The sequence below is a fragment of the Zophobas morio genome, unplaced genomic scaffold, assembly GCF_036711695.1.
Source record: "Zophobas morio isolate AGI-343-1 ecotype UQ-CSIRO unplaced genomic scaffold, CSIRO_AGI_Zmor_V1 ptg000008l, whole genome shotgun sequence".
NCBI lineage: Eukaryota > Metazoa > Arthropoda > Insecta > Coleoptera > Tenebrionidae > Zophobas > Zophobas morio.
Genome location: NW_026972113.1, coordinates 5667351 through 5684264, shown reverse-complemented (window position 1 = coordinate 5684264; position 16914 = coordinate 5667351). Strand labels below are relative to the sequence as shown.

Here is a 16914-nt window from a genome sequence, read left to right as displayed (position 1 = left end):
TGCTTAGATAGCGCTGAACAATAATATGGGTAGTTACTAGAATGAAGGAGGGGTGGGTGGGCGGGGCTATGCTTTCTTATATGACTCTGTAGAGAAAAACTAAACTCAAACCCGCCCTTTTTCCAATTCACTAATTTCTTTTATTTACTGTAAAATGGGAATTGAATTCTATTTTAATAAGCGCTAGAATCTAAGATTTACAAAAAAGTCAAAAGAGGCCCCGCCCACCCACCCCTGTTTTGTTTTGGTCAATCATTTTATTGGAACTGTGAAAGTTGAACTTTATGTTTAGAAATAATAGAATCTAGCATTACATATTTTTTAAATAAAATTTTTCTTATGTAATATTGCTTGCTTATAAAAGACTCTGTAGAAAAAAGTCAAAATTAGCCCCACCCACCAATTCTCCCACTTTTTGTCTTTTGAATTAAGAACTAAATCTGATACCATTTAGAATGTCAAAAAAATTAGGGTTTTCTTTTTTTAACACCCTGGCTTCTATTAGTACCCATTCCCACTCTACCGAATAATTAATCCCGCCCACCCACCACGATTTCATTTCTCTGATTCGTTTTATCTGGTGTGAATGAAAGGTGGATGTTTTAGTGAGCAGAAATAATATTGTTAGAATGAGAACAGCGCGAGTGGGCGGGACTAGTGCTTGCTAAGACAATACTAATTTTGGCAGATGATACACCCTCTAAGAAAACAGAGGGTGGGTGGGCGGGGCTAATATTTGCTGAGATAAGGCTGAACAATAATATGAGTAGTTACTAGAATGAAGGAGGGGTGAGTGGGCGGGGCTATGGCTTTCTTATAAGACTCTGTAGATAAAAACTAAACTCAACCCCGTCCACAGCCTTTTTCCATTTCACTAACTGCCTTTATTTACTGTAAAATGGGAATTGAATTCTATTGTGATAAGCGATAGAGTCTAAGATTTAAGAAAAAGTTAAAAGTCGCCCCGCCCACACACGACTATTCCGCTTTGTTTTCAACAGGCTAGGTTCTATTAGTTCTCATTCTCACTCTACCGAATAATAAACTCCGCCCACCCACCACGCCTCCATTTCTCTGATTCGTTTCATCTGGTGTGAATGAAAGGTGGATTTTTTAGTGAGCAGAAATAATATTGTTAGAATGAAAACAGCGCGAGTGGGTGGGGCTAGTGCTTGCTAAGACAATACTAATTTTGGCAGATGATACACCCTCTAAGAAAATGGAGGGTGGGTGGGCGGGGCTAGTACTTGCTGAGATAAGGCTGGACAATAATATGGGTAGTCACTAGAATGAAAGAGAGGTGGGTGGGCGGGGCTATGGCTTTCTTATAAGACTCTGTAGATAAAAACTAAACTCAACCCCGTCCACAGCCTTTTTTCCATTTCACTAACTGCCTTTATTTACTGTAAAATGGGAATTGAATTCTATTGTGATAAGCGATAGAGTTTAAGATTTAAGAAAAATTTAAAAGTGGCCCCGCCCACCCACCACTATTCCGCTTTGTTTTCTTTTTTAACAGGCTAGGTTCTATTAGTTTTCATACCACTCTACCGAATAATTAACCCCGCCCACCCACTAGGCCTCCATTTCTCTGATTCATTTTATCTGGCTTGAATGAAAGGTGGAACTTTTGCTGAACAGAAATGAAATCGTTAGAATGAGAACAGCGCGAGTGGGCGGGACTAGTTACCTGCTAAGATGAGACTAATTTTGGCAGATGATACATCCTCTAAGAAAATAGAGGGTGGGTGGGCGGGGCTAAAGCTTGCTGAGATAAGACTGAACAATAATATGGGTAGTTACTAGAATGAACTACTCAACCCCGTCCACCGCCTTTTTTCTATTTCACTAACTTCTTTTATTTACTGTATTGAATTCTATTTTAAAAAATAATTTTTGCAATCTCATCGTGACGTACGATGACGTCACTGTCACGTGAGCTATCTGAGCAAAGGCCAAGTTTTTCGTTCAGTTTTGATTTCGGTCTGGTAGCAGCAACATCGGAGCATTCGGAGCTCCGTTTTTGCTTACAAGTAACGCGTTTTCGCGAATTTCTAATTTATTACCAAACTTAATTAAAAAATTATTTCTTAATTAAACAAGAATAGTTGTATGTCAATAATTAACACATGTACCTACCAAAATGTTCACTTATTCGTTCTTTCCCGTAGAAATTATGGTCGAACCAATTAGGATGTGTATCAGATCATGGATCATGGGTTATGGATCAAATCGTTTCTGAACGCTTAGAGTCGACATTGGCTTGAGTGCCTCTGGTTTGTAGATCAAACAAGTTTTCAACTTTTAAGTACTTTCAACATCAACAACCAAGAAATTTTAGCAAGAAATCTTATTTTTATAATGGGTGTCACAGGTTAGTTATTTTGTACGAATGCGAACGCGCCGCCCCCGGATGGCGGTAGCTTACTCTATCGTCTTGACGGTGAGCTTCGCCGCCGGGATGTTATTGGCGAGCGAGTGCTGGTAGATGTGGAGCGCCGCCAGCCGGATGGCGGTGTCGTACTGGAGTTCCGGGGCGAACCTCTCCTGGATAACGTCATTGCAGCACTGCGTGTACAGGTAATCCAGCGCGTTGAGGTCCCTTTGAGCGAGCGCAGCTGCGGACGGCGGCACGAAGGCCACGCGGAAAAGACAGCGGAGTTTGTGAGCCCCCGGGCGCGAGGCGATCTGAAAAGTCGTTATTCCTCTGAAGTCCGGAAAGATTTGGCTAAGACGGGCGGACACCAGCAGGAACTTTACAATTCCGATTTATCCGTTCGTGCATCGAGCATAATCTTACCCTGGCGAGAGTATCGGTCGGATCCAGGAGGGTCAATTTATTCCTTTTCAACGATTTTATGTGTTCAACAACCAGACTGAAGTGCTCGGTCGCTTCCAAACGCAATTTGCTTTCCAGCGACGTAACGACGTCGTGGACCGTCGTCCAAGCGTCATATTTGAACGATTTAGTTTGGCCGTTCTCCAGAAAGACTTTCAAGACGTTGGCCATGGGGGCGACGCACAGGTCGCCGAGGGAGAAGGCGGACGGCTGAAATGGCCACTTTGAGAAAAACGAAACCGGGATTTTTTTATTTGGGGTTGGGGGTACCTACCGGGAAAAGTGGCGCACCGTTTACGCAAACACTTTCGGCGAAGCGGACCCTCGAAGGTTTGGATCGCAGGCGGGCTCGCTTGCTGGCCGAAAGGAGGGTCGACTTCCGGATTCCCTGTTGTTCGGGGGGCTGGCACACGACCAAGTTCACGGTTTTCATGCACGCCCGCACCAGCGAGATAACGTGTTCCCGAGGTGCCTGCTTCACGTCTTCGCCGTTCACGGACAGGATCTGGTCGCCGGGGAGCAACTGAAAAAAAAAAGAAATCGATGCGATCTTAGCAATGCCAGGGAATTCTGAAACCCATTTCGCTTTATCGTGATACTGACGTGATTGACGCTGGGTCCTCCTTCGGTGACGAACCTCACGATGACGGGCCTTTCGGAACCGGCGACGAACCCGAAACCCAGGTCGGGACACCGTTCCAAGGTTACGGAGCGGGGTTCTGGGATCGGGGCCGGATCTAGGTGCTTCATTATGGGAGTTTCGTACGTCGTGGTCTTGTTTACGTGACTGCAACAAAAAGGTGGATGTAGATGATAGGCAAATTTCAATTAGGTGACATTTGTTGCTCTTATATAAAACTAGCTGAGCAACATCTGCAATTTTAGTTATTTTTTGCTGAATAATTTCACCAACAACAATGTTTTTAAAATTAACGATTTGCCCACAGATTGCACAAGAAACATCTTCTTCGTATTTATTTGTCAACTTTGATGCTGCCTCCACAAATTCTTCGTCTGTACTATTCAACATTTCCTGTGGTTCCAGAAAAGAAAAATAGTTTCTGACGTTTTTCATGCTTTCAAACCTATCTTTAATTTGAATATTTAAAATATCAAGAGCAGGATAGAAAACGGTTGTTTTAAATTTTTCAGTGGGATCTTTGAAAACGGTATCTTCACATAATTCGTCATGAAACAGTTTTACATTTTTTATACGTTTATTTGAAAAAGAATTGTTAATTTTACAGGAATCACCACATTTCCTTGATTTCTCCATTATTTGTTCAAAATTGTCACGTATACTTTGAAATTTGTCTTTTAGATGTTCCATCCATTTACAAGCCTCATCTAAAGTAATATTTGAACTCTGTAAAGTTTTTGAGACCAAATTAACATTTTCTAAAATTTTGCATTGAAATACTAATAGAGCAACAAATTCAAATGAATCCATTTTTTTACGAAGGGCTACAGCTTCATCTATTTCACTTTTCTTTTTTGATGTTAAAATAATTTCAGCTCATAACTGTTGAGAGATTATATCTAATGGCATTTAGAGAATCAAATCTCGACCATCTGGTGGGGCATAACTTTTTTAAAGTTTTTTTTATAACACACTTATCATTTTCTTTCATCTCAATGTTGTTGTTGTTGTTGCCATCTCGGTAAACTCTCACTGAAATAGACGTATATAGCATTTATTAAATCATAAAACGCGGAAATTCCTGGTACATACTTAAGGACTAAATTGAGGTTATGTGTAGCGCAATGAACATATTCGGCGTAATGATGTTGTTTCAAGTTCTTCATTTTTTTTTTATACCATTTTCCCGATTTTTTAATTTTCATTTTCTGGATTTGATATCACAATTTTTCGTTTATTCAATTTTTCACATTTTCAATTCCTCAATCTTTAGGTTTCTCAATTTTTAATCTTTCGATTTTGAATTTTCCGTTTCTTCAATTTCTCAAGTTTTTAGATTTCTCGAAGCCTTCATTTTATACTTTTGCGTTTTTTCATTTTGAGTTTTCAATTTTAGAATTTTTCTATTTTATAACTTTTCCATTTTGTTTATTCGGAAAGTAGAAAATTCGAAAAATCGGAAAATTAAAAAATTGGAAAAAATTGAAGAAACAAAAAATTGCAAAATCGATAAAACGGAAAATCGAATGGAATTTGTTTTTACGATTTTTTAACTTCGATTTTTTAAACTTTTTAATCTGTACTTCAATTTTTCGATTTTTGGAATTTTCTGTTTCTCATATCTAGGTTTATCGATTTTTTTGAGTTTTTCGATTTTTCCGTTTATCTTTTTTTTAAGTAAATATTTCAATTTTGAATTTTCCGATTTCGGCCTATTTCGATTTCTCGATCTTTTGAAGTCTCAAGTTTTCGATTTCGATTTCTTGGTTTTTCGATTTTCAAAATTTTCGATTTTTCTAGTATATATTTTAAATTTTCGATTTTTAAAATTTTTCATTTTTCCCTTTGATAATCTTTATGTTTCGATTTCCCGATTTAAATTTTTTAATGTGTTTCAATTTTTCCATTTTTGGAATTTTCGATTTCTCATACCTCAATTTTCCAATTTAAAAAATTTTTCGATTTCTCGATTTTTAAGTTTTCGCTATCTCAATTTTAAACATCAGATTTTCGATATTTTCATTTTCCCGATTTTGTAATTTTCATTTTCTTGATTTTATATCACAATTTTTCATTTTTCCATTATCTTTATTTTTTCAATGTTTCTTTGGATTTTATAATTTTTTGTTTATTCAATTTTTTACATTTTCAATCTTTGATTGTTTAAGTTCTTGATTTCCAATTTTTTTATATTTCGAAGCTTTCATTTTGTACTTTTTCAGTTTTACAATTTTTCTATTTTATAATTTTTCGATTTTGTTTATTCGAAAAGTTAAAAACTCGAAAAAATGAAAAATTGAAACAATGAAAAACTAAAAACCAAGAAACTTAAAAATCTAAAAAAAAATTAATGAATCGAAGAATGGGAAAGAAGAAAAACCATTCGAATTGAAAAATTGGAAAATCCAAAAATTGTAAAATCGAAAAATTATAGAATCTTGAAAATTGTAAAGTCCAAAAATTGTGACATTCAAACACCGAAAAATTGAAAAATTCCAAAAACGAAAAACTGAAAAAGTGAACAACTTTAAAAATTATAATTATTAGGAGTGTTACATAATTAAAATGAAAACTAGAAAAACTGCAATGCGGGGGGGGGGGGGGGCGCAGCGTCAAAAGGGGCGCAGACCGTAACGTAACCGATATATTTTTTAAAATGTGCAATTTTTAAAGAAGGGGTTTTATTGGAATTGAAAATGAGAGCAGGTAAATTAATAGCGATTTAACGAACAAGTTTGTTAATAAAGATGATTAATAATCGAGATACTTTAACGCGCGAGGAACGAGTTTTAATAATTTTTCTTTTTCTCAATTTGAAATTTTTCAGTTTTTGGATTTTTCAATTTTTTTTGTTTTCAATTTTTCGTTTTTGGAATTTTTTAATTTTTCGATCTTTGAATGTTGGTTTTTGGACTTTACGAACATTTTTCGATTTAATTCGTTCTTTGATTCATTAATTTTTTCTCGATTTCTAGTTTTTCAATGTTTCTATTTTTCGTTTCTTCAGTTCTACAATTTTGTCAAATAAATGTTATATAAATTAAAAAAAAAGTAACAGTGTACCTATGGTCTACAAATCCGTTGTGAATTTTTATCTTCGACATCGAAATTTTTTTGGAAAAATAAAACAAAATTGAATTACAATTTTTCGATTTCTTGATTTCTCGATTTTTAGTTTACTTAATTTTTGGATATTTCAGTTTTATAATTTTTGCAATTTAAAAAAAAAATCGTTTTTACATTTCTCAATTTCTCTATTAATAATCAATTCTTTGATTTTTCGATTTTTCCTCTTTCCAATTTATCCATTTTTTAGTTTTTCGATTTCTCAAGTTTTCGTTGTTCCAATTTTGGGATTTTTCTCCTATTTTTTAATTTAAAATTTTTCACTTTTTTGATATACCGATTTCTCGATCTTTCGATTTTTAAAATTTCTGATTTTTCGAGTTTTGAATATTTTGATTTATCGTTTTTTTTTAAGTTAAAATATGTATTTCAGTTTTAAATTTTTCGGTTTTTCGATTTCGGGCTATTTCGATTTCTCCATTTCTCGGATCTTTTGATGTCTCAATTTTTTAATTTCGATTTCTCGGCTTTTCCATTTTTCAATTTTTTATTTCTTCAAGTTTTTAGATTTTTAAAATTCTCCATTTTTCGATTTTATGCTTTGTTATGCTTCGATCTCCCGATTTTAACCTTTTTAACGTGTATTCTAATTTTTCGATTTTGGAATTTTCGATTTCTTACATCTCGATTTTTCGTTTTTTCGATTTTAAAATGTTTTTACTTTTTGTTCTTTTTTCGATTCTGGATTTTTCAAGTTTTCGATTTCTCAATTTTTCAACATTTCAATTTTGAGAATGTCTATATTTTTCAGTTTTTTGATATTTTCATTTTTCAACTTTTTAAATTTTGATTTTTCGACTTACCGGAAATCGATTTTTCGGTTTTTCAAGTTTTCGAATTTTTAAATTTAAAATTTTTCAATTTTTCGATTTTATTTTTTTTACGTTCCGAATACCCGATTTTAATTTTTTTTATGCTTTTCAATTTTTGGTTTTTCTAAATTTTTATTTTTCCATTTCTCAATTTCTCGATTTTTCGACTTTTTGATTTTGTGTTTTTTTTAAATGTTAAATTTTTCGTTATTGTAATTTTTCTATTTTTTAAATTTTAGATATTTAGATTTTTCGACATCTTGAATTCTCGATCTTTTTTCAGTTTGAATTCCTCGGTTTTTCGATTTTCCAAAATTTCGATTTTTGAGAATTTTCGATTTCTCGATTTTTCAGTTTTTGATTTTCCAACTTTTAGATGTTTCAAATTTTAGAGTTTACAAATTTCACGAGTTTACAGTTTTTAATTTCGTCAATTTTTCGATTTGCAATTTTTTAAATTTTCTTTATTTTTTCAATTCTCTGCTTTCAATTTTCCGTTTTTTTAATTTTTCATTTGCAGTTTTTCTAGTTTTCATTTTAATTATGTAACACTCCTAATAATTATAATTTTTAAAGTTGTTCACTTTTTCAGTTTTTAGTTTTTGGAATTTTTCAATTTTTCGGTGTTTGAAAGTCACAGTTTTTTGACTTTACAATTTTCAAGATTCTATAATTTTTCGATTTTACAATTTTTGGATTTTCCAATTTTTCAATTCGAATGGTTTTTCTTCTTTCCCATTCTTCGATTCATTAATTTTTTTTTAGATTTTTAAGTTTCTCGGTTTTTAGTTTTTCATTGTTTCAATTTTTCATTTTTTCGAGTTTTTAACTTTTCGAATAAACAAAATCGAAAAATTATAAAATAGAAAAATTGTAAAACTGAAAAAGTACAAAATGAAAGCTTCGAAATATAAAAAAATTGGAAATCAAGAACTTAAAAAATCAAAGATTGAAAATGTAAAAAATTGAATAAACAAAAAATTATAAAATCCAAAGACACATTGAAAAAATAAAGATAATGGAAAAATGAAAAATTGTGATATAAAATCAAGAAAATGAAAATTACAAAATCGGGAAAATGAAAATATCGAAAATCTGATGTTTAAAATTGAGATAGCGAAAACTTAAAAATCGAGAAATCGAAAAATTTTTAAAATTGGAAAATTGAGATATGAGAAATCGAAAATTCCAAAAATGGAAAAATTGAAACACATTAAAAAATTTAAATCGGGAAATCGAAACATAAAGATTATCAAAGGAAAAATGAAAAATTTAAAAAATCGAAAATTTAAAATATATACTAGAAAAATCGAAAATTTTGAAAATCGAAAAACCAAGAAATCGAAATCGAAAACTTGAGACTTCAAAAGATCGAGAAATCGAAATAGGCCGAAATCGGAAAATTCAAAATTGAAATATTTACTTAAAAAAAAAGATAAACGGAAAAATCGAAAAACTCAAAAAAATCGATAAACCTAGATATGAGAAACAGAAAGTTCCAAAAATCGAAAAATTGAAAGACAGATTAAAAAGTTTAAAAAATCGAAGTTAAAAAATCGTAAAAACAAATTCCATTCGATTTTCCGTTTTATCGATTTTGCAATTTTTTGTTTCTTCAATTTTTTCCAATTTTTTAATTTTCCGATTTTTCAATTTTTCGAATTTTCTGCTTTCCGAATAAACAAAATGGAAAAGTTATAAAATAGAAAAATTGTAAAATTGAAAACTCAAAATGAAAAAACGCGAAAGTATAAAATGAAGGCTTCGAGAAATCTAAAAACTTGAGAAATTGAAGAAACGGAAAATTCAAAAATCGAAAGATTAAAAATTGAGAAACTTAAAGATCGAAAAATTCCGGTCGAAAACACTTATTGTAAAATCTAAATATTGAAAATTGGAAAATTGAGGAATTGAAAATGTGAAAAATTGAATAAACGAAAAATTGTGATATCAAATTAACCCCGAACATGTACAATTTCTGAGCGAAAATATGAAAAATAATTTTTGCAATCTCATCGTGACGTACGATGACGTCACTGTCACGTGAGCTACCTGATAAAGGTCACATTTTTCGGTCCTCTGTGTTTAGTTTTTATTTCGGTTTGGTGGCAGCAACATCAGAGCTCCGTTTTGGCTTAAAAGTAGGGCTCTTTTCACGAATTTCTAATTTATTATTAATAAATTTAATATTAGTGAAAATGTGTTGTATTAGTACTGTGAACACGAACAAAGATGGATATTTTTCCGAAAAGGACCGAAAACAGGGTAAGTACGACTTCAGTTTTAATTTATCGGATTCCGTGATTCGGTCACTCGACAATGTTTAAATTTTGGGAAATTTTCGAAAGGATTGAAATCGGTTGAGCAAAGCTATACATTTTTACGATATAAATAAATAAATTTTAAACATAATTAATATCATTTATAATGTTTAAATATGATAAGCATCAATATATGATAATTAAACCGAAACTCGTTTTCTTACAAACCCGAAATTATTAAAAACAAATCAATTTGTTTAAACAATGTTAAATTATCCCCGAAAATGGGCATTTTCTCGGCTAAAATATGAAAAATAATTTTTGCAGTCTCATCGTGACGTACGATAACGTCAATGTCACGTGAGCTACCTGTATAAAGGTCACGTTTTTCGGTTCTTTGTGTTCAGTATTAATTTCTGTTTGATGGCGGCAAGATCGTCGCTTCATTTTGGCGTAAAAGTGGAACGTTTTAGCGACTTTCTAGTTTATTATTAATACATATTACGGAAAATTTGTTGTGTCAGTGTTGTGAACACGAACGAAAATGGATATTTTTCCGAAAAGGACTGAAAACAGGGTAAGTACGACTTCAGTTTTAATTTATCGGATTCCGTGATTCGTTTATTCGACAATGTTTAAATTTTGGGAAATTTTCGAAACGATTGAAATCGGTTGAGCAAAGCTATACATTTTCGCGATATAATTAAATAAAATTTAAACATAATTAATATAATTCATAATGTTTAAATATGATAACTGTTAATATATGATAATTAAACCGAAAACCATTTTCTTAAGAACACGAGATTAGCAAAAACAAATTAGTTTGTTTAAACATTGTTAAATTAACTCCGAAAATGTACAATTTCTGATCTAAAATATGAAAAATAATTTTTGCAATCTCATCGTGACGTACGATGATGTCACTGTCACGTGAGCTACCTGATGAAAGGTCACATTTTCGATCCTTTCTATTCAGTTTTGATTCCGATCTGGTAGCAGCAACACTGGAGCTCCATTTTGGGTTAAAAGTAGCACGTGTTCGCGAATTTCTAATTTATTGTCAATAAATATTAGCGAAAATGTTTTGTGTTAAGTGCTGTGAACACGAAGGAAAGTGGATATTTATATCTTAGCAAGTACTAACCCCGCCCACCCGCCCTCTATTTTCTTAAAAAGTATGTCATTTGCCAAAATGCTAGTATTTGCTAAGATAAGACTGATTTTGGCAAATCAGATAATCCTCAAAGAAAAGAGAGGGCGGGCGGGTGGGGCTAGTCCTTTCTAAGATAAGACCAATTTTGGCAAATGATATATCCTCTGAGAAAATACCCCACCCACCCCTCCTCCATTTCAGTGATTCATTTGTGCAAGCCGAATGGAAGGTGGATCTCAATTGAAGAGAGATAAAATCGTCAGAATGAGAACAGCGTGTGTGGGCGGGGCTAGTATCTGCTAAGATAAGATTGATTTTGCCTTTAAGAAAATAAAGGGTGGGTGGGAGGGGCTAGTATTTGCTAAGATAAGACTGACTGTGGAAAACAATATAATTTGTAAGAAAGTAGAGAGCGAGTGGCTAGTACTTGTTAAGATAAGATTGATTTTTGTAAGTGACATAGCCACTAAGAAACAAAGGGTGGGTGGGTGGGGCTAAATCTTGGTAAGATAGGACAGAACAATATTAAGAGTAGTCACTGGAACAAAGAAGGGGTAGGTGGGGGGGTGGGCCTATTGCTTACTCATAAAACTAGAAAAAATTCGTCGAAAATTACTTTGGCAGAACTTCCCTCGCCTATAATAAAGGTATATAATTTGCCAAAATCACTTTTATCTTAGCAAGTACTCAGCCCACCCACCCACCCTTTATTTTTTGTAAAGGATTAAAGTGATTAAAATTTCGAGAACCTCGAGATTTAAAGAAAAGTAAATATCTACCTAAGAATTACAAACTAAAAAGATTTAAATTTCGGGTCAACACAATTTCCATGAGAATAAAGTTAAAAAAAAAAGTTCAGGCGTAGACAGAGAGACGGAAACGGGTGACCTATTTCTTCGTACTGTAGGGGTCATGAAACGTCGAAAAACTATAAAACTACCTGAATTAAAAGCGGAAACAATTGCTTCAAAGAGAATTTAGTGAGTTCTTTGAATAAAATCGTTGGGACGTCAGCGTAGACTCACATTTTCAGCGGGAACGGGTAAGGGAATCAAAGGTGATGAGGCACAAGTAACAAATGCTCCTGAAATGGCCTAAAAAGTTCTCTGAAGCTAAATACTAATAATGCGTTTCAGAAGCAAAAACGAAACGGAATTTTGAGTTCAGCTTGGTTATTTCTGTTAAAAAAGGTTAAGTAAGACTAAGTATAAAGGGAATCGGGATCTGAAAAATGTGCTAATACCCTTCACATTTGAGAAAAGGTCTCTTATGAATAATGGTGCGTAGGGTGCCAGTGTAACCAAAAGGCCGAGTGAAGGGCTGAACTGTCCAGTTGGAAAGTAGGATTTAGTGCATTGAGAGTTCCTCCAATGAAATCGAACGGGCTTCATTGTAAACTCAAACATTCAATGGAAGCCGGGGAACTCTGTCTTGTAAAAAGGGAATAAAACGACGATCATCCCCTCGAATGTACGCTATCGGTTTTATTTCCAAAGTTTTGGTTAGTTATTTAAAAACTTCTCAAGTGTAAGAAGACGGCATTCGTAAATTAGGCAAAGCTTAGTGTTCCCCTCTAGGTCCCGATAACTTCCTTCAATTAACCCAACAGACTCCCTAAGAAACCTAATGAACTAATCGATTACACATTAACACGACGCAATCCCCCAATGCGTTTGAAACTCCCCTCAACAATTTCCCTAAACGAAAAATCCTTTTATCGTCGGCATCAAGTTGGAACTTTGGCAGAAATGCAGCATTCCAAACCGCAAGAGATGGTTGTTTTGTGGAAAAGGGTTGTTTCATAATTCCCCCTCTGGCACCTGTACACCCTTATCGGCTTTAACACTGTTTACAACTCCCCTTACATGAGAAATTTATCGAGCAATTTAAAGAGAACGGCGCGTTTTTCTTGGCTGAGATTTTTTTGGAGATTTGCGAGGTTAAAGGGGTGCGATTACGCCGGACGTATTATGAAAAAGGAGAATAATAAAGCAAATGGCGAAAAGGACGAATTGAAAACGGTCAAATGATTTAGATGACGAGGGTAAAGAGGATTTGTTGTGAAAAGGGACGGCCTAATTAAGGATCTCGGAACGGAGGGCGAGCGAAAGTTATTAAAAAGGAAATTTTGTGCACAAAGTATGGATTTGGAGTGTAGCGATGGGAGCGAAGGGGCTCATTGTGCACTCTTATCAGCGTGCGGAAGAGTTGAATGACAACTGTGTGCGAATTTAAATTAAAATGTAGCTTTACGAAAATCTGTCTGTTAAAACACTGCACGTTGGGTTTTTTGATAAATTAATCTCGTAAAATGAATAAATGGATCTTGTAGAACCTCAATTTCCAAGTCTGACATGGCTAATAATTCAAGGAATACTGTGGACAGTTCCCAAGTTTCCCAAATCCCCAATATTCATCACTTGTTACGCGAAATCAGTTGACTCATTTTGCTACAATCTCCATTGGTTTTTTTTTCTGCTTCACTATGTGTGTGCGTATTTGCACAAATTAGGACTTTGTTTCAACAGTGGAGGAAGTAGGGATTGTTGGTGTGTATAATCTGATTGACAAGCTAATCAACATCGCACAAAGTCAAACTATGTTACCAAAGTAAACTTGCGGACTAGACACAGAGGGGGAATTCTATCTTGTGCGAGCGTTGGAGATAAACTTAATAATAGATTTTGAAACTTACGGAACCCGAGTTAACCATTTTTTTACGCCCCAAGTGTAAGGTTGGATTTCTGTGACCACGTAACTCATTTTTTATGACTCCGTGTTGGTAAATTTCTGATCAAAATTTATTTGCTCATCCCCCCTAAAAAATTGATGACGTCACATCAAAATATTGCTACCTTATATGTGCAAAGTATGATGATTATGATTTATCACTGCATTAATATTTTTTAAATTTGCTTATACAGGGTGTCTTAAAAAAATTTATCACTGATTCAATTTATTTTATTGATTAAGTCAAATTTTTCGATATTTTGATTTTTTTGTTTCTCGATTGCTCAATTTTTCCGTTCTTCGGTGTCTCCAGTTTTCAGTTTTTCGATTTTCATATTTTCGATTGTTTCTCGACTTTTCGATTTCTCGATTTTTTAATTTTCCCCTATCTCAGTTTTGCGAACTTTTTCTATTTTCGAGTTTTAGGATTTTTTAATTTTCGAAACTTCAATTTTTCGATTTTGTGATTTTTCGACTTTTCCATTTTTGGCTTTCCCGACTTCTCGACTTTTCGATTTTTGGCTTCTCGACCTTTTGACTAAGAGATTTTTCGATTTTTGATATATTTTGATTTTCCCATTTCTTCATTGCTCAATTTTTCCATTTTCATATTTTCGATTCTTCGTCGAATTTTTGGATTTTTCGATTTTGCAATTTTTCAGTTATTATGATACAATTTTTTGTTATGTTAATTTGGCCGATTTCTCGATTTCTCGTTTTTTGATTTTTCGGATTTTGATGTTTCAATTTTTTGGGTTCTTAAATTTTAGATTTTTCGATTTCTCGTATTTTGATTTTTCTGTTTTTCGATGTTTTGGTTTTTAAATTGTTCAATATTTCTTTTATCCAGATTTCAATGTGTCGATTTTTAGATTTCTCGTTTTTTTAATTTTTCGACTTAAAAACCAAAGTACGGAACAACTGAAAATCGAAAAGTAAAAAAAATTTAAAAATTCGAACATTGAAAAATCGAAAAGCAAAGAGGTTGAAAAGTCTAAGAACTGAAGAATTGAAAAACTGAATGTCGAAAAATCGAAAAGGAAATAAATTGAAAATTCGAATATTGAAAAATCGAAAATTCAACGAATGAGGTCAGGTCAGGTCAGGTCGAAATTTTAAAAAATCGAATATCGAAAGACCGAAAACTCGATAAATGGAAAAATCGAAAATTTGCAAATTCGAAAATTGAAAATTTGGAATATTGAAAGGCCAAAAAGTCGAAAAATCGAAATAACGCGAAATCGAGAAACCGAAACATCGAAAAACTGAAACGTCGAGAAATCGGAACATCAAAATCATTTTTCGTCCTTTTCGCACTGTTTCGTCCTTATTGTCCCTTTTCGTCCTTTTCGTCCGGTTCGCACTTTTTCGTCCTTTTCGTCGTTTTTCGTCCTCATTATCCTTTTTTTTCCTTTTCGTCCTTCTCGTCCTTTTCGCACTTTTTCGTCCATTTTCGGCCTTATTATCCTTTTTCGTCCTTTTCGTCCGTTTCGCACTTTTTTGTCCTTTTCGTCCTTATTCGTCCTTATTATCCTTTTCGTCCTTTTCCGTCGTTTTTCGTCCTTTTCGTCATTTTTCGTCTGTTTTCGTCCTTTTTCGTCCGTATTATCATTTTTTTCCTTTTCGTCCTTCTCGTACTCTTTCGTCCTTTTCATCGTTATCGCACTTTTTCGTCCTTTTCGTCTTTTTTCGTACTTTTTCATTCTCAATACTCTTTTTCGTCCTTTTCGTCCTTTTTCATTCTTTTCGTCCTTTTTCTTCCTTTTCGTCCTTTAATTAAAAAAAATCGAATATCGAAAGACCGAAAACTCGATAAATGGAAAAATCGAAAATTGAAAATTTGGAATATTGAAAGGCCGAAAAGTCGAAAAATCAAAATAACGCGAAATCGAGAAAATGAAACTTCGAGAAATTGAAACGTCGAGAAATAGGAACATCAAAATCATTTTTCGTCCTTTTTCGTCCTTTTCGAACTGTTTCGTCTTTATTGTCCTTTTTCGTCCCTTTCGTCTGTTTCGTACTTTTTCATCCTTTATACTCTTTTTCGTCCTTTGCGTCCGTTTTCGTCCTTTTTCGTCCTTTTCGTCCTTCTACATCCTTATTATCCTTTTTCGTCCTTGTCGTCCTTTTTTCTTCCTTTTCGTCCTTTTTCGTCCTTATTATCATTTTTTTTCCTTTTCGTCCTTTCATTAAAAAAATCGAATATCGAAAGACCGAAAACTCGATAAATAGAAAAATTGAAAATTTGAAATTTCAAAAATTGAAAATTTGGAATATTGAAAGGCCGAAAAGTCGAAAAATCAAATTAACTCGAAATCGAGAAACTGATACTTCGAGAAATTGAAACGTCGAGAAATCGGAACATCAAAATCATTTTTCGTCTTTTTCGTCCTTTTCGCACTGTTTCGTACTTATTGTCCTTTTTCGTCCTTTTCGTCCGTTTCACACTTTTTCGTCCTTTTCGTCGTTTTTCGTCCTCATTTTCCTTTTTCTTCTTTTTCGTCCTTCTCGTCCTTTTTCGTCCTTTTCGCACTTTCTCGTCCTTTTCGTCCTTTTTCGAACTATTCGTCCTTTTCCGTTCTTTTTCGTCTTTTTCGTCCTCATTATATTTTTTTTTCTTTTCGTCCTTTTTCGTCCTTATTATAATTTTTTTCCTTTTCGTCCGTTTTCATCCTTAATATCATTTTTTATCCTTTTCGTCATTTTTCGCCCTTTTCCGTCCTTCTCGCACTCTTTCGTCGTTTTCGTCAATTTTCGTCCTTTTTCGTCCTTATTATCATTTTTCGCACTTTTTTGTCCTTTTCGTCCTTCTTCGTCCTTTTCGTCCGTTTTCATCCTTCTCGTCTGTTTTCATTCTTCATTCTTTTTCTTCCTTATTATCTTTTTTCGTTCTTTTCGTCCTGGTTCTTCCTTATTCGTCCTTTTCGTCCTTTGTCGTCCATTTTCGTTCTTTGTAGTCCTTATTATCTTTTTCGTCCTTTTTCGTTCTTTTAGTCCTTTTACGTCCTGTTTCGTCCTTTTTCGTCGTTTTCGTCCTTTTCATCCTTTTTCGTCCTTTTCGTCCTTATTATCCTTTTTCGTCCTTTTCGCACTTTTTCGTCCTATATCGTCCATTTTCTTCCTTATTATCCGTTTTCGTCCTTTTTGTCCTTTTTCGTCCTTATTATCATTTTTCGTTCTTTTCGTCCATTTAGTACTTTTACGCCCTTTGCGTCCTTTTCCGTCCTTTTCGTCCTTTTTCATCCTTTTCATCCTTTTTCATCCTTATTATCCTTTTTATTTTTCGTTCTTTTCGTCCTTTTTCTTACTTTCGTCCTTTTTCGTCCTTATTATCATTTTTTTTCCTTTTC

General features: G+C 33.6%; 1 protein-coding gene across 2 annotated transcripts in view; it reads right to left on the bottom strand.

Annotated features, from left to right (window-relative positions):
- The window catches only part of LOC135125139 (uncharacterized protein), a 275297-nt gene that overhangs the window by 32738 nt on the left and 225645 nt on the right, over positions 1–16914 (bottom strand). For both annotated transcript variants that reach the window (XM_064050495.1, XM_064050496.1), the window contains exons 4-7: positions 3443–3626; positions 3114–3362; positions 2801–3049; positions 2429–2688 (exon numbers count right to left, since the gene is read on the bottom strand). In XM_064050495.1, coding sequence (XP_063906565.1) covers positions 2429–2688; positions 2801–3049; positions 3114–3362; positions 3443–3626 — 942 coding nt within the window. The remainder of the gene's footprint in view (positions 1–2428; positions 2689–2800; positions 3050–3113; positions 3363–3442; positions 3627–16914) is intronic.